This window comes from Pan troglodytes, chromosome 8, assembly GCF_028858775.2.
Source record: "Pan troglodytes isolate AG18354 chromosome 8, NHGRI_mPanTro3-v2.0_pri, whole genome shotgun sequence".
NCBI classification, from domain to species: domain Eukaryota; kingdom Metazoa; phylum Chordata; class Mammalia; order Primates; family Hominidae; genus Pan; species Pan troglodytes.
In genome coordinates, this window is record NC_072406.2 from 113,146,455 (window position 1) to 113,169,062 (window position 22,608).

General features: G+C 52.2%; 1 protein-coding gene across 2 annotated transcripts; it reads left to right on the plus strand.

Annotated features, from left to right (window-relative positions):
• Nucleotides 1–15,261: 15,261 nt before the first annotated feature.
• KAZALD1 (Kazal type serine peptidase inhibitor domain 1) lies at nt 15,262–22,284 on the plus strand. 2 transcript variants are annotated; one of them, XM_009459110.5, is made up of 6 exons: nt 15,262–16,261; nt 16,688–17,246; nt 18,412–18,572; nt 18,652–18,799; nt 18,977–19,094; nt 21,401–22,284. In XM_009459110.5, the coding sequence occupies exons 2-5, from the start codon at nt 16,739–16,741 to the stop codon at nt 19,069–19,071; spliced, it is 912 nt and encodes a 303-aa protein (XP_009457385.1). In that variant the 5' UTR covers nt 15,262–16,261; nt 16,688–16,738; the 3' UTR covers nt 19,072–19,094; nt 21,401–22,284. The 2 variants fall into 2 exon arrangements, with proteins under 2 accessions (XP_009457385.1, XP_063638146.1); XM_063782076.1 differs by lacking the exon at nt 21,401–22,284 and having other exon boundaries at nt 18,977–19,743.
• The last annotated feature ends 324 nt before the right edge of the window (nt 22,285–22,608 follow it).

The following is a 22,608-nucleotide window of genomic DNA, read 5'->3' on the forward strand; positions in this document are numbered from 1 at the left end:
GGCGCGATCTTGGCTCACCACAACCTCTGCCTCCCAGGTTCAAGCGATTCTCCTGCCTCAGCCTCTTGAGTAGCTGGGATTACAGGCACATGCCACCACGTCCGGCTAATTTTTATTTTTAGTAGAGAAGGGGTTTCTCTGTGTTGGTCAGGCTGGTCTCAAACTCCCAACCTCAGGTGATCCGCCTGCCTTGGCCTCCCAAAGTGCTGGGATTACAGGCGTGAGCCACCATGCCCGGCTGTTAGCTATTTCTTTTGACTTAAGGTGCTGTGAAAAAAATTACTGAAAAACTAAGGGTTCTATGGATGTAGAAAGTTTGAGAACTTCTGTCCTAAATAAATGAAGGAAGAAATGAAGGAATACAGGCCAAGCATTGTGGCTCACACTTGTAATCCCAACACTTTCAGAGGCCAAGGTGGGAGGATGGTTTGAACCCAGGAGTTCAAGACCAGCCTGGGGGACATATCAAGACCCCATCTCTAAAAAAAAAAATTTTTTTTTAACTAGCTGGGTGTGGTGGCATGTGCCTGTAATCGTAGTTACTCAGGAGGCCAAGGCAGGAGAATCACTTGAACCCAGGAGTTCGAGGTTACAGTGAGCTATGATTATGTCATTGCACTCCAGCCTGGACAAGAGAGTGGAGCCTGTCAAAAGAAAGAAAAAGGAAAGAAATAGAGAAAGAAAAAGAAAGAGAAAGAAAGGAGAGAAAGGGAGAGAAAGAGAAAGAAAAGAAAACAAAGGAATATCACTGGGCTGCATTTGGGTGTCAGACCTGCCCTCTGTAAACCCACCAGGTACTGTGCCTTTGCAGGAAATTTTCCCTTGTTGGTGGGAAGTTCTAACCTTATTTCAGCAGTTCAAGGTTGTTTACAATGTGATCAGAGGGTGTTAGGGAACCCATCGGGACTGGGCATGGTGGTCCAGGCAGGGAAGGCAGAGCTTCACTGGCCAGGCCAGGCCAAGCCATCTCAGAAGGTCAGAGACAGAGGAGGGAATGGAGGCTGAGGACCGAGGGGCCCCTCTTTGTGGCTATGCTCTGTATCTCCCGCCGAGCGGCACCAGGTAGGCCGAGTCTCTTTCCCCAACTGGATCCCCAAGGACCTGCTCCAAGCTGTGACTACTGGAAGCTACTGTGGGTCTGCTGGAAGGGAAGGATGTGCTATCTCTCTCCGCCACTGGAGACCTCGGGGCCTTCAAGCGCCTCATCCAGGAGAAGGAGGGGAGTGGGCACCGCTGGGGCTCCACGCAGGTCCACACCCCTCCCTCTTTCCTGCCGGCATCCTCAGGTGACTGGCAGGCGCCGTCCCGGCTCAAAGACCGCAGAGCCCGCGGGTCCCCAGCTCATACATTAAATATGTGGAGGCGTTGGGGCTGCGTGCCACAAACATGAAGACAAATTTTTGATCCCGAGCAAGAACATGCTGGGAGATGGGGGGCGCAGGAGAAAAATGAATTAGGTTTTTATTATGTGTTTTATTATGCTGTAATTGAACAGGATTAGGTGAGAATACAATATATTTCTGATGCAGCTGGAGGCGGGAGAGGGCGGGAGAGAAGCTGACAGCAAACGGGAGACAGCCAAACCCGCAGAGAAGCCCGGTCTCCGGGAGGCAGCGGGTCCCAGCGGAGGGCCATGGAGTGGCGCCAGCGCGGCTGGGTGGGACCACCTCTTCTTTCCCAGCAGTCTGGGCCAGGATGGGGGCGAGGGTGGTGGTGACTGCATTGAAAGGACGGGGTTAGGGACAGGTCCCACTAGCTTATGCTGGAGGAGGGGACGGGCTTGGGAGTTGGAGGGCTGGGGAGCTTGAAAACCCGCCTCAGAGGGGAAACTGAGTCACAGAGAAGGAACGGGAGCGGCAGTAAAAAGACAGGACGCTCTTGATCACTGGGGTCCGGAGGTCCCGAAATTCTCACTTGACCCTAACATCTCTCCCCTGCACACGTGAGGCACAGGCCTTGCAGGTCAGCAAACATTTCGGAGCACCCACTTTGTGTCTGGTCCTCGCTTATTGCAGGACGACCCGGGTTATCGGACACCCCCCCTTCCCACCCCAATCCCACCCAACTCCTGTCACCTTAGAAAAGATCCATATCTAGGCAGGCCTAACTCAGCATCCTACCCCAGCACTGCGCCTTCAGAAGGCCCCCTCAGGTAAAGGGCGCCCAGGTGAGCTCCCCCACTCCACACACCCAAAGCTGGGCTGTCGGGGCGGACGAACCTACCTCTCACCCCTGGAACCGCCTCCCTCCCCCGGCTTCCCTCTCCGTCCGCCCCAGCCCGGGCAGCTTCATTAAGGGCCTCCGCCAGCTCTGCAGCTCACCTGCTGCAGCGCCCCTCGCGCTCCGCAAGGGACCGGCTCCTGGCGGTGATGAAGAGGCCCATTAACCACTTCTACCTTTAGGGCGGACTGGGCCGCACTCCCCGCCTCCCAACCAGGACATTAGAAACCGTCAACCAAGATTAATAGTTGCCCGGCTCCGGGGCAGGGAGATGAGCCCAGATACTGCGGCGGCGGCGCTCGCTTCGCGCGAGCCAACCCGGCGCGGGCTGAGCGCACCACCTGCCGCTGCTGTCGCTCCACTCCGCCTTCCTTTCTTCTCCTCCTACCACTCGCCCGCGCACCTGAGGCTCTCAGGTGAGTCCAGCAATGGGATTGCGAGCGTCAGTGTTCTCTGCTGCGTCGCCGACCTGGGCGCGCTCGAAGGCAAGTCTTGGCACTTCGGGGAAGAAGGGCTCGCCCTCTCCAGGAGACTCCTCCAGCTTTCCTGCTGCCTCGATTTAAGGACTTCCAACCTTAAATGATGGCCGACCATCGCTTTTTCGGACAGGCTTCCTTGGCCCCCGCCCTCCCTCAATTCAGTTCTCTTATTCTCTCTCCGTGCGCCCCGTCATACTTTTCAGCATACCTACCGTATTTGTGCTTTTGCCTTTATTTGTGCGGCAATTATTGGGCGATTATATCATTGATGTCTGGCTCCCTCACTGGACTGTGGGTTCCAGGGGGAAGACGCCGCCGTTTTGCTCACCAGGGGCTCCGATGTGCATTCAGTAATTGTGTGTTGAATGAATGAGTGGGCAACAGGCTTGTCCCCGGTGTGTTTATTGGAATATCTGCTTCCTGTGCAAGCCTCCTGGCTGCTTAAACTTCCTCACAGCACCTGCACTCTTTCTCCTGACTCCTATTATAATTGTAACACTGATTTCCATGATGTCAGTTCAGCGTCTTCTCCCCCTTGGGACCATAAGCTCCTGCGGCAGGTGGAGCAGAGCACACAGCCGCATCCCCAGTGCCTGCCAGCAGGGAACTAGGCACTTGGACTGGAGCCTTGGGGCTCTTCTGGCCCCATTCTTTTGAGGACTCTGTGGTCTGGAGAGGCAGAGTGACTTGCAGGAGGTCACATAGCCAGTTAGAAGCAAAGCCAGGATGAAAACTTTCCTCTTCGACACTGTGATTTTTCTACAAAGATCACACCATCAGGGACCCCAAGGAAGCCCCTTCTGACTTCTGAAGTTGCTGGGCTTTGGGGAGCCTGTGGGGTTGTCCTAGGAATCTCTTCCTTTGGCGATGATGGTGACCCAGAACTCAACCTCTCCTGGGAGGTAAAGGAGTTCGGGGCGCAGGGGTGCCCTGTACTGTGTGTCAACAGGGGCAAATTCTTTCAATTACATCTCAACTCCAGTTTCTCTTCTTTGGATGTAAAACCACAGAAGTCCTCTTTCTCCAATCTCGGAGAGAGGTGAACTGTCTCTGGTTTCCCTCCCTCCCCACCATTAGAAGAAATGTGGGCCAGGCTCGGTGGCTCACGTCTGTAATCCCAGAACTTTGGGAGGCTGAGGCGGGAGGATAATCTGAGGTCAGGAGTTCGAGACCATCCTGGCCAACATGGTGAAACCCCGTCTCTACTAAAAATACAAAAATTAGCAGGGTGTTGTGGCAGGCACATGCCTGCGATCCTAGTTACTCGAGGGGCTGAGGCAGGAGAATCGCTTGAACCCGGGAGGCGGAGGTTGCCGTGAGCCGAGATCGCGCCATTGCACTCTAGCCTGGGCAACAGAGCAAGACTCCGTCTCAAAAAAAAGAAAGAAAGAAATTTGGGACCAGAAACTGAAGAAATAAAGGGAACTAAAGAGAAAGTGCTAAGAGAGACAGTAGGGGCCTGAGCTCTTCCTCCAGCTCATCACACCCCTGGTGTCACCTCTCTAGAACCCACTTACTCTAGGGGGGAGGGGTGGAATGGGTTTGGGGATGGGGGCAAGATCGATACATCACTGGGTTTTGATGACCGCAGGCTTTCACCTTGCAGATAATGGGGTGAGCGGTGGTAAACTCTCCCCGACTGAGCGGGCTCCCCCGGCCTTAATGAGATAATCAATACTTGTTCTCGGCTTAATTTCCATCTAATTGCTCTTTAATGACGCCGGATAATGGGCCGCCTCCTGTGAGGAGGGAGCTGGCTGGGAATCCGACCCGCCTCGGACTCCCGCCTTTCCTCCCCCGGGCAGGATGCCCTCGCGCAGGTGGGAAGGGGGCGCACCGCGTTCTCTGCGTAGCCGGAGCTCCCTTCGCCCGCCCGCCTGCCCCGCGCCGCCACCTGCCTGCAGCGCTCTCGGCCCCCACCGGGGGGCGCTTCAGGCTTTGGTTGCAGGATCCTGGCCAAGGCTCCGTTTCAGGTTCGGGCCACCCCCAACCTTATGGGCTGTGGAACCGCGCGCCTCTGGACAAGCCCTTTTCTCTTCTCACGTCCCACCTCGATGCACTGCCCTGGGCGGGGGCCCCAAGACCTTAGGTAAGTTGCTGTGTTTCTGCACCTAAGGAGGACTCCATTTTTCCCCCTGTAAGTTTGCTGGGCTGTTTCCTGTAAAGGAACCTGGCTGGTCACCACAGACCACTCAGGCAAGGAGAGGGGAACAAGAATGAGGAGGACTAGGCCCCGGGGCTCAGAGAGCCTCCTGATTCCCATTAACCTCACTCCCCCGCTCCAACCACCGAGTCAGTTAGGTTCCTGCGAACGCCAGCAGCTCAGTCATCAGCGCTCGCTTCTCTCACTTCCTACCTGCCTATCTCAGCAGGAGGAACACCTGGAGGTTCTCCCCAGGGACTCTCAGACAGCCTGGCCTCCTCTCTCCTCCCCCCACCTCATCTTTCTTGTCTTCTCTTGAGGCCAACCCTGAAGCACTTTGGCCTCAGGTGCCCAGATGCTGTGACCTGCGATTTCCCCATCATCTCCCTACCTCCTGATCTCCTGCCACCTGGGCACACACTCGCCTGCATTTCCACAGCTTGTCCCCTGAATATGGGGTATTTACATTTATAAAACACTTGCTGCTATTCTGGCTCCAGCTGCAATGAAGTTAGGCTGGCAAAGATACTCTAATAGTGTCAGGATAGTGTGATGTTAGAATCATGCCTTGGACCTAGGCAGCCCCAGGTTCAAGTCTTAGCTCTGTTGCTTACTGGCCAGTGACACTGGGCAAACTTTCCTACAGGTCTGAAACTCAGCTTTCTCTTCTGATAATCCTACCCTACACGGTTTTGTAAGTCTGAAACAAGTTAACATATGCAAGTTGTTTGCCATAGGGCCTGGCGCATTGATAAATGATAGCTATTATTGTTATTGTTATCATCTTTATTATAATTATTTTGACAAAGGGTCTCGCTCTGTCACCCAGGCTGGAGTGTAGTGGCACCATCATAGCTCACTGCAGCCTCAACTCCTGGGCTCAAGTGATCATCCTCCAGCCTCGGCCTCCCTAGTAGCTGGGACTACAGGTATGTGCCACCACACCCAGCTAATTTTTTACTTTTTGTATAGATGGGGGTTTCACTATGTTTCCAAGGCTGATCTTGAACTCTTGGGCTCAAGAGATCCTCCCACCTCGGCCTCCCAAAGTGCTGAGATTACAAGCATGAGCCACCATGCCTGGCCTGTTATTATTGCATGTTAGAGCTGAAGGAACCATCTAGTTCAAGGAACATGAACTCAAAGGCTATGTCAGGAATCTTAAATAAGGGAAGCACACTAGGTTGGGATTGTGTTGAGCTGGAGAGGGCTAGTCCTATTTAAAACGGCAGCCAGTACTCACCTTCAATTGTTGCTGGGTAGACCAGATTCCCCACTGTTTGTTGTTTGTTTTCAAAACAATCTGGCAACAGCAGCAGCTTGGATATCACCTCTGGCTTTTCTTACCTTACCCCTCCCACCTCTCTATCCTAGCACGAGGAGCAGCTGGGGGTTCTCCTCAAAGCCTCTCTGAACATCCTGGCCTGAAAATTCTGGCCCCAAATTCTGGACTTTTATATAAAATGTCTCAACGTTTGAGTAGAAACTTAAAAACACCATGCCAAATATGACATGCCTTAAGTCCAAATTCACCCTTGTTTCTCAGAAGAAACCTTGGTTCAGATGGGTCTCAGCTGCTGGCAAAGCTGAGACTGAAAGCCTCGATTCTAAGTCAAAATAAAAACTTCTGGGAGGCCCTTCCTAGGCTGTGGGGCCTCTAGCTGCCACCTACCATAGATGCTGCCCGTCACAGGCAGTGCCTAGTGGCTGGGCTACTGTTTGCACTTGGCAGCTCCAGAAGCATAAGACCTGGGTCACAGCAGCTTTGTCTCTTGTGATGCAGCCACACTTTCAAAAATGTTAGGCCAGGCCAGGCACAGTGACTCATGCCTGTAATCCTAGCACTTTGGCAGGCTGAGGCGGGCAGACTGCCTGAGCTTAGGAGTTTGAGACAGCCTGGGCAACATGGTGAAACCCTGTCTCTACTAAAATACAAAAAATTAGCCAGGCATGGTGGTGCACACCTGTAGTCACAACTACTCAGGAGGCTGAGGCATGAGATTTGCTCAAACCTGGGAGGCGGAGGTTGCAGTGAGCCAAGATGGTGCCACTGCACTCCAGCCTGGGTGACAAAGCGAAACTCCATCTCTAAACAAAACAAAAATGTTAGGCCAGGTGTGGTGGCATGCGCTGGTAATCCCAGCACTTTGGGAGGCTGAGGTGGGAGGATTGCTTGAGCCCAGGAGTTTGAGTTCAGCCTGGGCAACATAGCAAGACTTCGTTTCTACAAATAATTTTTAAAAATTAGCTGGGTGTACTGACAGGCGGTGGTGGTCCCAGGTACTTGGGAGGCTGAGGCACGAGGATTGCTTGAGCCCAGAAGGTCAAGGCTGCAGTGAGCTGTGATTGCGCCACTGCACTCCAGTCTGGGAGATGAAGAAAGACCCTTTCTCAAAAAAAAAAAAAAAAAAAAGTTGTTGAGGGGAGTGTGACAGCAAGTCAAAAAGTCCCAGGACCCAGGGGATCTTAACCCCCAATTTAGAGCCCCCAAATTCTACACACTTCTTTAGTTCATCAACTTCTATTTAATTCTACTCAACAGATTTCCCATCTGTGTCCCCCACACTGGGGGACAGATCCAGCAGGTTTGTTGGGAAGTTCTCCTGATTGCCACTTTTTTGTTTTGTTTTTGGAGACGGGGTCTTGCTTTGTCGCCCAGGCTGGAGTGCAGTGGCACAATCGTGGTTCACTGCAGCCTTGAACTCCTGGGCTCAAGCAATCCTCCCACCTCAGCCTCCCAAGTAGCTGTGACTATAGGTGCAGGCCACCATGCTAAGCTATTTGGGGAGGGGGGTAGAGGCAGGGTATCCTTATGTTCCCAAGGCACCTGGCCTCAAGTGATCCTCTTGCCTTGGCCTCCCAAAGCACTAGGATTACAGGCATGAGCCAATGCTCCTGGTCCTGTGATTGCGACATTTTGCTACCTCTCTTCTTGTACCTTACCCTTGGGGAAAATGATAGAAAAGGCACAAAAAATTCTGGATTTTGGCAGGCTGAGTATGTTGACATGTAATGCTTATGAACTTTTATACATGCACAGCATTCTATGAATCATATTCTGATGCTCTGCTGGGACCTGAGATTCTCCATGTGGTTTGGTTGCTTAAAAGCCAAGTAGTTCCTAGCTAATTAGTCCTTTTTATTTCCCATCAGCCCTGAGAAAGCCCCCACTGTTTCTTGCTTGGAGTTCTGAGCATACACTTGTCAGGCTCTTCCTTAGTTTCAGTGAACTGGTCAGCTGAGGGGAGTCCCAACACTCCACAGAAGCCAACACTAGACTCTGTTATTTCTCAAGTGCAAAGGTTGAAAGTGGGATATCCAGGCCGGGTGCAGTGGCTCATGCTTGTAATCCCAGCACTTTGGAAGGCTGAGGCAGGCAGATCACCTGAGGTCAGGAGTTCGAGACCAGCCTGGCCAACATGGCGAAACCCCATCTCTACTAAAAATACAAAAAAATTAGCCGGGCATGGTGGCAAGTGCCTGTAATCCCAGCTACTCAAGAGGCTGAGGCAGGAGAATTGCTTGAACCCGGGAGGCAGAGCTTGCAGTGAGCCAAGATCGTGCCATTGCACTCCAGCCTGGGTGACAGAGACACTGTCTCAAAAACAGAAGAAGAAGAAGACAAAAGTGGGATATCCAGTGCTTTGGGAGACCAGGAGTTTAAGATCAGCCTGGGCAACAGAGCCAGACCCTGTCTCTACCAAAAAAAATTATCCAGGTGTGGTGGCATGCACCTGTAGTCCCAGCTACTTGGGAGGCTGAGGCAGGATTGCTTAACGCCAGAAGTTCAAGGCTGCAGTGAGCTATGATCATGCCACTGCACTCCAGCCATGGCCACAGAAAAAGATTCTCTTAAAAAAAAAAAAAAAAAAAAAAGGAAGGAAATAAAGTGGGATGTCAGCAAAGATATTGTCACAATGTGATTTTGGGGTCTAAGATCTCCCCCTGGTCCCTGTGGTCTTGATGGGGCACTCAGGAAGATGGCCTCCTCCCTTTACAGGGGTTGTCTTAATTTTGATTTCCCAGAAAGCAGATCCCAAGGCAAGGATTTTGGTACAAGTAGTTTATTTGGGAGTTTATCCCAGAAAACACAGTGAGGGGGAAGGGAAGTCAGAGAGAGGAGGAAAACCAAATAAAGGATGCATTAATGAGCAGGTTACCACTGAGGACAACTGTGACTCAGTCTCTCTAAGCCTTCTGCAAAACTGTGGAGAACACACCTCAAAATTATCCCACTGAAGGGTAAGGAACAGGATTATCTGTCCTCTATTGTTTTTCCTCACCGGATGTGGCTTGCTCCTGAGTTGTTACCTCCACAGCATTTCCAGCCTGCCCTGCATGTCAGCCAAGCTGACTCTAGGGGCTAAAGAACTCCCTCCAACAGACAGACCCACCGGGTCATAAAGGAACTATCTGCAGGTAACCTTTGGAGTGAGCCAAGGGTATATGAGTGAGGTACTGACTGCATCTGCTATGGGGTTTGTGGTCCAGGGTGGTGGCTCCTGGGCCATGTGGTGAATTATTGTTGAGCACGTCACCTAAACAGAGTCAATAAAAGGTTTCCATGAGATGTGATATACTGATACACTTTTCTAGGTGTCCTAAGTATGATGTAGCCGGGAGCTGTTTATGGACTTCTTCCCTGGCTGTGGAAGAAAATACTAGAAGTGGTTGTAGACGAATCCATGGAGTGATGTTCAGGAGAGAGGTTTGGGCCAGAAATAGAAATCTGGAAGTCTGGCAGAAGGAACGAGGATGCTGTGGGGTGTCAGCAGAAAGTTATCTCATTGGCCTCACCTACAGAAAGTTGTCTGCAAGTAAAATTGGATGTAAGGGCAGAAACTTATCTTTCCTTCTGAGTGTGTCATAATGCAAAGTGAACTTCAACCAGTGACCCTGGGACTTTAGCCATGTGCACAGCTCCCCCAACAGGTAGACGCACAGTGTGCAAATGTGTGAGAGTGGGTTTTTGTTGTTTTTATAGAGACGGGGTCTTGCTATTTCACTCAGGCTGGACTTGAACTCCTGGACTCAAGTGATCCTCCTGCCTCAGCCTCCTGAGTAGCTGGGACTATAGGCATGTGTCACCGCACCCAGCTGTGTGTGTTTAGCTACCATAACTAGCTGCCTTTCCTATCACTGACTTTTGATATAATAATTTTAAAGCTACTCATATATTAAATGACATTGTGTTTAGTACTATAGAGTCTACTAGCTTTTCCCTTGGCATCAGTTTTACCCTGTCATACCCCTGAAGACCCATTTACTCACCTCATGGTCACACAACTCTACACATGCAATAAAATTTCAATTATACACACACACGTAATATCAAACCAGTGATATCCAAATAAGGTCCATTGTTTAGCTAATAGTACTGTATAAATTTCAATTTCCTGGTTTTGATAATTATATCATGGTTATATAAGATATTATGTTATCACCAGGGTAGGCTAGGTGACAGGTACATGGGAAATTTCTTTGCTATTTTCACAACTTCTATCCAAGTCTAAAATTCAAAATAAAAGGTTTTTAAAAAATATCCAAGAGAGGAAATCCTTGCAGAACTGGCCATTTAAAAATTTTAGGCTCTAAAATTTTTACCTAATGGCTAAAATTTAAAAGAACAACAACAATACCAACTCTTGGCAAGGATGTGGCATAATGAAAACTCATCAACTGCTGAAGACTATATAAATTCATACATCACACTGGAAAAAGTGTATGGTAATATCTACTAATGTTGATAATCCCAGCATTTTGGGAGGCTGAGGTGGGAGGATTGCTTAAGCCGAGGAGTTTGGGACTAGCCCAGACGGAGCGAGACCCTGTGAGAAAGAAAAGAAAAAAAAAGAAAGAAAAGAAGGAAAGAAAGAAAAGAAAAGGAAGGAAAGAAGGAAGGAAGGAAAGGAAGGAAGGAAAGAAGGAAGGAAGGAAAAGAAAATCTACTAATGTTGAATATGCATATCACATGAAGCAGTAATTCCAATCCTAGGCATGTCCCAATTTCTATAAATGTCAAAACCAGGTAAACTTAAAGTATAGAGTTAAAGGTGGTTATTGGCCAGGCACAGTGGTTCACATCTATAATCCCAGCAATTTGGGAGGCTGAGGTGGGAGAACTGCTTGAGGTCAGGAGTTCCACACCAGCCTGGATAACATAGTAAGACTTTGTCTCTGCAACAATAAAAATAAAAAAATTAGCTAGGTGTGGTGGTGTGCCTGTAGTCCCAGCTACTTGGGAGGCTGACGTGGAAGGATCCTTTGAACCCAGGAGTTTGAGACTGCAACAAACCATGATCACGCCACTGCACTCTAGCCTGGGCAACAAAGACCATGTCTCAACAAAAACAAACAAACAAATCAAAAAAACAAACAAAAGTTATCTAGGGAGAAGAGGAGGGAAAATTATTGGGGAGGGGCATGATGGGGGCTTCTGAGGGTGCTGGCAATGTTCTGTTTCTTGACCTGGATAATCACGAGTGTTCATTTAGTAATAATTAATTTAACCATATATCTACTTTGTGCACTTTTCTGCTTGTCTATTATACTTCATAATGAAATTAAGTTAAAAACAAAATGAGAACAAGAAATGTAGAAAGGGCCAGGCGCGGTGGCTCACGTCTGTAATCCCAGCACTTTGCGAGGCCGAGGTGGGTGGATCACTTAAGGTCAGTTCAAGACCAGCCTGACCAACGTGGTGAAACACTGTCTCTACTAAACATACAAAATTAGCCTAGCGTGGTGGTGCATGCCTATCATCCCAGCTACACGGGAGGCTGAGGCAGGAGAATCGCTTGAACGTGGAAAGTGGAGGTTGCAGTGAGCCGAGATTGTGCCATTGCACTCCAGCCTGGGCAACAACAGTGAAACTCTGTCTCAAAAAAAAAAAAAAGAAAGAAATAGAAATGTAGAAACAATGTACATGTGGAATGATTTAAGCATCTTTTCTAAGTTTATCAATATAACATTTGGCCAAGTCATCAGGTTGGATGGAGCTATAGTCACCATTTCAAGGGTCAATGGGATACTGAAGGTGGGTGTTGGGGGGAGGGATTGCCTTTTGAGATATACGAAGGTAGACTGAGGCCTGATTTAGATGTCCTGAAGCTTATTCAACTTGCCTTAATGCCTAGGTATTCCAGAGAACCAGTTCCTGGCTATTCCAGTCTTCATTTTGTAACATTACTTATAGCTGAATTACGTTTTCCTTTTTCTTTTCTTTTCTTGTTTTTTTTGAGATGGAGTTTTGCTCTGTCACCTAGGTTGGAGTGGTGGCGCGATCTCGGTTCACTGCAACCTCCGCCTCCTGGGTTCAAGCGATTCTACTGTCTCAGCCTCCCAAGAAGCTGGGATTATACGCATGCGCCACCATAACCAGCTAATTTTTGTATTTTTAATAGAGATGGGGTTTTGCCATGTTGGCCAGGCTGGTCTCGAACTCCTGACCTCAGGTGATCCGCCCACCTTGGTCTCCCAAAGGGCTGGGATTACAGGCATGAACCACTGTGCCCAGCCAATCTTTTTACCTGGCCACCCCAGCTTTGCTACATTTATCTTGACATTCTAATTTACCTATAAAAATAGCCTCTACTAGGAAGCCAAGGTGAGCAGATCACTTGAGGTCAGGAGTTCAAGACCAGCCTGGCCAACATGGCAAAACCCTGTCTCTACTTAAAAAAAAAAAAAAAAAAAAAAATTAGCCAGGTGGCTACTCAGGAGGCTGAGGTAGGAGGATCGCTTGAACCCGGGAGGCCGAGGTTGCAGTGAGCTGAGATTGCGCCACTGTACTCCAGCCTGGGCGATAAAGCTAGACTCTGTCTCAAAAAAAAAAAAAAAAAAAAAAAAAGGAAAAATAACTTATAAAGCAGTAGTGAGTATTACACTCAACCATTAGCCTCATTCCAAATTCTCTTAGGATGTTTATTGATGATATAGATGATAAATACACAAACAGTTGTGATCAGTATCCATATACTTCTTCTTTTCTCTTAACCTTATTTTTCCATACATACTTTTCACTTTGTTTCCTACATACATTATTTTGAGTTTACCTATTTGTCATAGTTGGTAGCTACAAAGTATTCCATTTTAATTATCTATGTTGAGGTTTTTTTTTTTACTCAACCAATTCTAATATTCACAGGAAGCACAGTTTCTCCATATCCGTCTCTAATATGTCAGTATGGACCATTTGTTTCATTCCTGCTTCTTCCTCAAAGTTGCAACTCTACTATTTTCACCAGCTGTGTCAAAACAGGGTTTGTGAAGTGACAGGTTAAAATATGTGGATCATTTGAAGTAATTTCTTTTCTTTACCAAATTAAACAATGACTGTATGCCTTGTTTCATCTTTTGTTGTTCATCTGTATAGGGCTCTTTTCACTCTTTCATTTTTAAAATTCTATTTTTTATTTTTATTTTTTGAGAGGGGGTCTTGCTCTGTCACCCAGGCTGGAGTGCAGTGGCGTGATCTGGGCTCACTGCAACCTCTGCCTCCCAGATTCAAGCGATTCTCCTGCCTCAGCCTCCTGAGTAGCTGGGATTACAGGCGTGCACCACCACGCTGGGCTAATTTTTGTATTTTTAGTAGAGACGGGGTTTCACCATATTGACCAGGCTGGTCTCAAGCTCCTGACCTCAGGTGATCCACCCGCCTCCGCCTCCCAAAGTGCTGGGATTAAGAGGTATGAGCCACCACGCCTGGCCCTAAACTTCTATTTTTAAAGAGACATGGTCTCTCGAACCCTTGAGCTCAAGGGATCCTACTGCCTCAGTCTCCCAAGTAGCTGGGGCTACAGGCGTGCACCACCACACTCCAGCTCATCATTCTGTCATTATATTTCAGTTATTTCATGTGTCAGTGACTGAAAGTGAACGTATGATAATCTTGTGAACACAGGGCTTCACAGTGGAAAGAAAACTACATTCTATACCTCATTCCTTCTTCAATACAAGCATCTGCAGGAAAAGGGGAAAAAAGAGGCGGGACCATCTATTATTCAACAAATTTCAACTTCACCCTGCCCATCTGGATCTAGTCTCCCTCATTAAATGCAAAGGATGCTGCCACCTGGCTCCTCTCCCTAGCAGTATTCACATCATCTAGGCTAGAAAATCCCTTCCCTTTGGCCCGTTTTGCACAAAACCGAGTAAACATTTTCAAAGTATATATACGCAAAATCATTTGCTATCTCTTTACTATGTATGATGCGCATAGGTGTTACTGAATATTTTGGAGCCTTGATGGATAAAGTATGGGATGTTGATCGGGGAATGTATCTAAACTTTCAAGTTGTGTCCTATTCAAAAAACTCCCTTCTAAAAGCATTTTTACGGTATGTAGGGTTTTACTGGAACAAAATCTCTACTTAATAACAGCGGATCTCCTTTTATTATCTTTGTGCCTACCTGGATGCACGGTTCCAGCATGTTCTCGTCACGAACCACAAGCCCACCAGAGGGCGCTGGTTCCCCGTCTACCTACTGTTCTCCATCAGCGACTCAGAAAATCCAGGTTAAACACTCAGGCAGTCTTTCACATTTAATCCACAAATATTTACCGAGAATTTGACGTGCCACCAGGCGCGGGGCTAGGTTCACAAGATACAGTAGTGAGTTAGGCACGATTCCTACTACCAGAAGCTTAGAGCATAGGGAAGACTAAAAGTAAGCCACCGGCTACAATAGTAGGGTAAGTGGAGAGTTTCTAGGTCCGTGGAGTTTGTTGTTGAATATCTGCTCCAGGCCTTAGAAGCCGGCAGCAATTCACTAAAAGATCCCGGACTTGTTTCTGCTCTGTATCCCAGGCAAGGAGCTCCGTCCCCAAGGTGTTTTGTTAGAGTCAGAGACCTCTCCTTGGGTGATTCCATTCGTCAGCCCCACAAGTCCCCGTCTCTGGCCTTTTTCAGGGTCTCCGGCAGCTCTCTGACAGTTCCCCTTCTGCCTCAGGTCGATACTTACTCCAAAGACCAGGGATTACTCACAACTATCCGCCAGAGTTTGCTCCGCCCTTTCTTTTTCCTGTTTAAAATCCGCGGGCTCTTAGTGTTCTCGGTTCCTAGATTTCCTGTTCTGATTCTCGCGACAGTTGCGAGGCCTCGCGTGACGTTCCCTTCTAGTCCCTATTTCGAATTTGAGACCGGGAGAGAGTGTCTGCCCTTGCCCACCTCCTCAGAACCCCTCTGGCCAGGGATGGCGCCTACGTGGCTCGGAAGCCCCTGAATGAATGGGCTTGGCCCAACTCAGGGGCGCATTCCGACGGGAGAGTCCTGGCTGTATTACGGCTCTTCAGCGCGCATGCGGAGTCGATCCCGCGCAGGCGGGCGGGGACGGCAGCCGGGTCTTGTGGGCGGAGCCTGACTAAGTGCCGCCCCCTTGCCGGCTGCATTTTGCTATTTCTGCCCCCCACCCTCTCCCATCCCCCCGCGAGCTGGACTGCGCCGAGGCTTCTGTGAACCGCTTGGGGCCGGCCGGGGCGGGGCCTACCCGACCCGGGTTTGGCTGGCGGGCCCCTAGTAATGCTTTCCTCCCCGCCCCCGGCCCAAAGTGCCACGGTGGCGGTGGTGGCGGCCGCGAGGCCGAGTGTCCCCGGCCCTGCCAGCCTCGCAACCGTAACCTGTAATCCCGACCCGAGGGACGCCCGCCGGGGAGGCGCTAGCCCGCCTCTCCCTGCGGCCGCTGGTCGGCTCCGACCTCGAATCACCCGGCTCACCCGCGGATCGCAGCACCTGCCGGATGTGGGGAGGAAGAAGGAGGCCAGATGAGGGAAGGCGGATGTAGGCGCCCAGTCTGTCCGCGCCTTGGTGGGGCAGCTGGGTGGGCAAGCCTGCGGTCGCTCCCGGAAACCAGCCCTGGGCTGCGGGGACACGAAGGTGGTTGGTCCTGCCCTCCAGGAGCGCCCCGACATCGACGTAAAATGACTTGGCACCAGAGCTCCTGCCGCCTCCCCCTTATGCAGCTGCCCTCGCCGACGCCAGGGACTGTAAAGTCAGATGGGACAGGGCCTAGCCGTTCAGCCAACACTTTGAGCTTCCCAGCCAAACTCCTACCCCCACTCCCCGCCTCCGGTCCTCACCCCCTTCCTCTCTCCCAGCCTCGGTGTCTGGTTACGGCTCCTCTGCTCGCATTGTGACTCTGGGCCAGGCTGGGGGAAATGACCCGGGAGGGTCCCATGCGGCTACATAAAATTGGCAGCCTTAGAACTAGTGGGAAGGCGGGTGCACGAAGTCGAGGGGCGGAGAGAGGGGGGCGGAGGAGCTGCTTTCTGAATCCAAGTTCGTGGGCTCTCTCAGAAGTCCTCAGGACGGAGCAGAGGTGGCTGGCGGGCCCGGCTGACTGCGCCTCTGCTTTCTTTCCATAACCTTTTCTTTCGGAGTCGAATCACGGCTGCTGCGAAGGGTCTAGTTCCGGACACTAGGTGAGCACTCTGTGCCCCAGGCCATAAGCGAGGCGGCATCAGCTCCCCCAGTTCTCACCCCCCATTAACAGCTTCTTACTTCTGGAGCCGCCCATTCTCTTTGGGCAAGGATGCTCAGGGGCCAGGGATCGGAGTCGGGTGGTGCACGGAAGTGGTGCTGGTGGTGGGTGTGCGTGCGCCTGAGCCTTATCACTCTTTCCTCACCTCTCTTCACTCCCAGCCCTCCCAAGAACAGCCCAACTGATTGCTAAGTGCCATAACTGGATAATCCCTAGAGGGTCACTAGGCCTGTGTGTTGGGGGAGTCTACTTGGTAGCAGGGGAGGGGGCGATGCTAGTGTCATGCTTTGGTACAAGAAGCAGTGAGGTTGGTCTTTCGGCACAGGCCCTGTTTCTGATCTCCTGACCTGGCTTCCCTTCCTGGCAGGGTGCCCGAACGCGCTGATGCCCCGAGTGCTCGCAGGGCTTCCCGCTAACCATGCCGCCGCCGCCGCCCGCAGCTGCCTTGGCGCTGCCTGTGCTCCTGCTACTGCTGGTGGTGCTGACGCCGCCCCCGACCGGCGCAAGGCCATCCCCAGGCCCAGATTACCTGCGGCGCGGCTGGCTGCGGCTGCTAGCGGAGGGCGAGGGCTGCGCTCCCTGCCGGCCAGAAGAGTGCGCCGCGCCGCGGGGCTGCCTGGCGGGCTGGGTGCGCGACGCGTGCGGCTGCTGCTGGGAATGTGCCAACCTCGAGGGCCAGCTCTGCGACCTGGACCCCAGTGCTCACTTCTACGGGCACTGCGGCGAGCAGCTTGAGTGCCGGCTGGACACAGGCGACGACCTGAGCCGCGGAGAGGTGCCGGAACCTCTGTGTGCCTGTCGTTCGCAGAGTCCGCTCTGCGGGTCCGACGGTCACACCTACTCCCAGATCTGCCGCCTGCAGGAGGCGGCCCGCGCTCGGCCCGATGCCAACCTCACTGTGGCACACCCGGGGCCCTGCGAATCGGGTACGCACGGCCCGGGGCCCCCAACCCAGCACTTAGGTTTCCTAGAGGCACTGCTCCCCGACCCCTGACAGCATTGGTCTCTGGCCAGCAGAGCAAAAAAGATAAGGCCATAGAGGCCTCGAGTCCAGTATAAAACCCTGCTCTCGCTACTGGTCCATAAAAGCTGCCACCTTAAGGTGGGGGTGGGGGGTGGAGTGGAGTGGGAGTCCCGGGCTTCGTCAGCAAGCTGCATGCGCTGAACCACGTGAAAGCCCCAGAGCTGGCTGGCAGGGAGAGACAGGTCCTCTGAGGGCGCAGGCACATAACCTATGGTTTGCTCAGAGACCCCCCGACTTTTCCCAGACCAGCGGAGTCCAGGCAGCAAGACGGGTTCCTGTGAGATGCAATCACGTTTCATTCTTAGAGCAGTCTGTTCACCCAGTCTCCCCACCTCTCTGCTTTCTCCTGCGTTTAGGGATTAGTGAAAGGGAGCGGGAAGCTCAGCTAGTTCTCTCTCTATCCCTGGGGACTGGGGTCCATTCAGGCCTCTAGTTTCCTTGGTAGCTTTAGTAACTTTCACTTCCTGAGCCCCGGCTCTGCGTCTGGCTCGGCTGGGGCAGCCAGAAAACAAACACCCCGTGGGGTTCCCAGCAATTTCCTCCACTCCTGCAGGCTTCCTGCCTGTCGCACAAGTCCAGCTTCAGGTTCTCTGCCTTGCCGCAGGACTCCCCCAGGGGGTACTGCGGAGGGAACGGCTGCTTTTCCTCCTTTGGGAACTGGGCCTGATTAGAAAAGGGGAAGGGGGATCTGGAAGGTTTTGGTTGCAGGCACTGCAGGAAAGGCTGGGGAGGGTGAAATGAGGACAGGGGAGCAGTTAGGGACAGAGTGGCTGCCAAGCTACAATGTAGATGTGTGTGCTTATTTGTGCATTGGGTCTGCATGAGGTTCTATGTGCACATGTGCATGTATACCTATCTCCACGTCTGCGTGGTACCCTTGTGTGTACCAGCATCCATATCTGTGTGTACCTGTGTGTGTCACGGTGTGTTTATGGATGTGTATTTACCTCAGCATATATTGTGTTCTGCCACAAGCATGTCCACAAAAATTTGTGTATCATGTCTTTGCCAGACTGGATGCCTTTTCTGGGCCATGCTATTCTCAGACCTCCCACCTTCACCCCCAGGGCCCCAGATCGTGTCACATCCATATGACACTTGGAATGTGACAGGGCAGGATGTGATCTTTGGCTGTGAGGTGTTTGCCTACCCCATGGCCTCCATCGAGTGGAGGAAGGATGGCTTGGACATCCAGCTGCCAGGGGATGACCCCCACATCTCTGTGCAGGTAGACTGGTGGGAGAGGCTTTCCTTAGGCAGCCCAGGGCCCTCCAGAAGGACCCTGCTGATTCCTTGCCTGGCTCCAGTTTAGGGGTGGACCCCAGAGGTTTGAGGTGACTGGCTGGCTGCAGATCCAGGCTGTGCGTCCCAGTGATGAGGGCACTTACCGCTGCCTTGCCCGCAATGCCCTGGGTCAAGTGGAGGCCCCTGCTAGCTTGACAGTGCTCACACCTGGTAAGGGGATTCCTGAGCTCTGGGGGTTGGGGGGATGGTGCTGGATTCCAGCTGTGAATGTGTAAGAAACAGACCATGTGTCTGTATACACAAGCATAGCCTTCCGCAGACTGGGCTATGTGGGCACCGACAGCCCCTCTCTCCTGTTCTCTCTTCTTTGCCTATGTGTGTTTGCAGACCAGCTGAACGCTACAGGCATCCCCCAGCTGCGATCACTAAACCTGGTTCCTGAGGAGGAGGCTGAGAGTGAAGAGAATGACGATTACTACTAGGTCCAGAGCTCTGGCCCATGGGGGTGGGTGAGCGGCTATAGTGTTCATCCCTGCTCTTGAAAAGACCTGGAAAGGGGAGCAGGGTCCCTTCATCGACTGCTTTCATGCTGTCAGTAGGGATGATCATGGGAGGCCTATTTGACTCCAAGGTAGCAGTGTGGTAGGATAGAGACAAAAGCTGGAGAAGGGTAGGGAGAGAAGCTGAGACCAGGACTGGTGGGATACAAAGGGGCCCATGCAGGAGATGCCCTGGCCAGTAGGACCTCCAACAGGTTGTTTCCCAGGCTGGGGTGGGGGCCGGAGCAGACACAGAGGTGCAGGCACCAGGATTCTCCACTTCTTCCAGCCCTGCTGGGCCACAGTTCTAACTGCCCTTCCTCCCAGGCCCTGGTTCTTGCTATTTCCTGGTCCCCAACGTTTATCTAGCTTGTTTGCCCTTTCCCCAAACTCATCTTCCAGAACTTTTCCCTCTCTCCTAAGCCCCAGTTGCACCTACTACCTGCAGTCCCCTTTGCTGTCTGCCGTCTTTTGTACAAGAGAGAGAACAGCGGAGCATGACTTAGTTCAGTGCAGAGAGATAGGTGAGGCCAGCTCGAGATCTTATACCACTCTGTATTGGACAAAGCCTAGCACAGGGCTAGGCACCAATAAAGATTTCTAATGATGCACAGACAGATGCACAGACAGTTTATGCAGATGTGCACATGAAAACTGAATATCCCTGGGAGGCCTCCCACACTAACAGAACTCTGGCTTCCAGAAGCTGCAGGGCCTGCTCTCTAAGCACATGCTTGCCAGATGTACAAAGAGAAAGTTTGAACTTGGGCCTATCCCGCCTTTGAGGGAGGGAGGCTGGAGCCATCTGGCTGGAGGGAAGTTATCTTCCCAGTCTGCCCTCCATTGGGGCTGGTATACATTACCTGCTTCTTTGCTCATCTTATTCCAAACCCTTCCCCAGGCCAGAGTGGGGAACAGGGCTACGTGGGTAGGCCCCCAAAATGAAAGCATAAACTGGATAGAGGAGGGTGGAAGTTTGGTCACCTGTGTGGTCCATACCCTTCCCCAGCTCCCATAGGAATCTACCCATTTCCTGCAGAAGCCAGAGCCATGGTAAGCCTGTTTCCTATCTGCCCCAATTGTGACCTGTCCTCTCTGGCTTGGGGTCCCCAAATCTCTTTCCTCATTCTCCTTACCTATCCCAGGGACACTGGTGAGACTCAATGTTTATTTAATGATTGGAGGAAAGAATGAAAGCATAAGTCAGCGAGGCCGAGGCGCTGTGTGTAGATGGCGACAGCCTCCTACACGCCAGGGCTCCACCCGGATCCTGGCGCCACTGCGGGAGGGCCTGCCCTTGGCTCAGCGTCAGAGTTTGTCCTCTGGGGCCCAACGCAGGGAGCCTGGCCACATGGGAGGGGTGTGGTCCGGAACTCCAACCCCAGGTCCTGCTTGGCCGCCCCTCCCGCGGCTACGCACTACTCCATCTACTGCTGGCTTGCCCCGGGTCCTTAAGCCAGCGACAGTTTTTATTGCCGAACCCAGGCTGGAGGCGGGCGGCCCTAGGAGCCGCGCACAACAGCGCAAGCGGGCTGGATACCGGGAGCCGATTCCAGGGCGCCCACAGAAGCAGAATCAGAGGGGTAGGCGGGGGTGGGGCGTGCTGTTCGGCGCTGTGGCCAAAATCCGCCCGGCGCTGAAAGAGGGGACGTGGGTGTGAGTCCCAGCATCAGCCAGGGAATCCGCCCCTAGCTTGTTCTTCGCCCAGCTGGGCTCCAAGGCGCCCTCTGCGGGCCCATAGCTCCTACCGCGTCCACCTGCAGAGCAGAGGCTCCTCACCAAAAGCCCCACCCCACCGGAGAGGGTCACGGAGGTCCCGGGGAATCCGCACTCCTTGATCGCGTTAGCCGACTTTGTAGGTGTTCAGGAGCAGCCTCCTAGCAGCCTCAGTTTTCCCCTCCCCGCCCTGCTGGTTCAAGCACCACAGCCTGGAATGGGAGAACTGTTGTCCACCGCCCCCTCCCTCCCCGCACCCCGCCTCTGCTGCAGCGGACCCGCTTTAATAATGTCGCTGGAAAGTGACACGCGATTTATTATTAAAGTAATGCGGGCGCGGGGACGGGAAAGGTTTAATAAACGTGCTGAGATGCCGAGGATTATTCACCGCAAATAAATGAGAGCGCGGGCGGCGTTTTAATAAATAATTTCCCGCTGCTCCCGGGGGAAGGCAGGGGAGGGGGAGGGAGGAGGAGGGGGAGGCTGAGCCGCTGCCAGAACTCCCGGTTTCGCCTGCCCACGGGCTTCCAAGCCATCCCCGCGTTTTGTGTCCTAGGTTGCTCACACCCGAGATGTGAGGTTCCAGGAGCGCCGACCCAGAGTTGCCAGGCCTGAAGGCGGGAGAGGCTCAGTCGCACCCTACATTTCCCACCTCCAAGATTTTAAGTATAGTTCGCTTGAAATCCCTGGAATGCGCTTTCTTCTGGCTCCTACCCGGAGATCCGGAGTCCGGACAAACCGGGGCAGGAAGGGTCCGTCGGACCAGCGCCTCCCAAGCCGAGGCTTCCAGGTCTCGGCCGGGCTCTTCTCCCTGCTTTTAGCTGAGCCGGGCTGGACGTGCCTCTCTCCTCCATCTAGAGCAGGGTGTGAAGAGGAAGCCAGAGGGGGCTGTCTGAAAATGACCCTGACCCCCTCCTCGGGCTGTCGTGAGGAGGAGGGCCGCTTCGCCCGGCTGCTCGTCATCGCGAAGGCTCCAAAGAAGGGTTGCGCAGCCGTGCTGGTATAACCGAGGGTGTCCTGGCGAAGCCCAGCCCCTGGCGCCCTGGTGACCGGGGGGGTCGATGTGCGGACTGGGCAGAACTGGAGCCCGAAGCTGGAGAGCGCCCCTCAAAAAGAAGCCTGGAAGCCCGAGAGATGAACCCGACTCAGAGAGGGCCAAGACTGCAGACCTTGGGGACCGAGGACACCCTCACCACGCTGGTGGGGGCTGGGGGGATGGCGCGGGCGGTGGCGTGCGGGGAAGCGCCTGGGGAACACCTGGCTCTGCAAGTTTTGTGCCTTAGCGGAAAGAGGCGACATCTCTGGCAAGTTGGGAGTACAGGAAGTAGCGAAGGAGTGCCATCTGGTGGATCCTTCTGGTAGTGACACTCAGACCTGGGCCAGGGGCCTTGAGACAATTTACTTGACTGGAAAAATCTGAATAAAAAAAAGATGCTTCAATTTGTATTCATTTAATGTATATGAATGTGCACATGTATGTGTAGCATATATTAGTATGATATCTATGTAAAATATAATATAGTAGTTATGTGTGCATTGTATGTATACATGTATACATCTAATTTCATATATATGTATGTGGATATATTATACATGAAGTTTTTTTTGAGATGGAATCTCACTCTGTCGCCCAGGCTGGATTGCAGTTGTGCTATCTCAGCTCACTGCAGTCGGGTTCAAGCGATTCTCCTGCCTCAGCCTCCCAAGTAGCTGGGATTACAGGCGTACACCACCATGCCCAGCTAATTTTTTGTATTTTTAGTA

Coding starts and splice junctions, on each gene's coding strand:
- KAZALD1 (XM_009459110.5), top strand. CDS start 16,739: ATGCCGCCGCCGCCGCCCGCAGCTGCCTTGGCGCTGCCTGTGCTCCTG. Junction 17,247..18,411: donor CCCGGGGCCCTGCGAATCGG/GTACGCACGGCC, acceptor CTTCACCCCCAG/GGCCCCAGATCGTGTCACAT. Junction 18,573..18,651: donor ACCCCCACATCTCTGTGCAG/GTAGACTGGTGG, acceptor GCCTGGCTCCAG/TTTAGGGGTGGACCCCAGAG.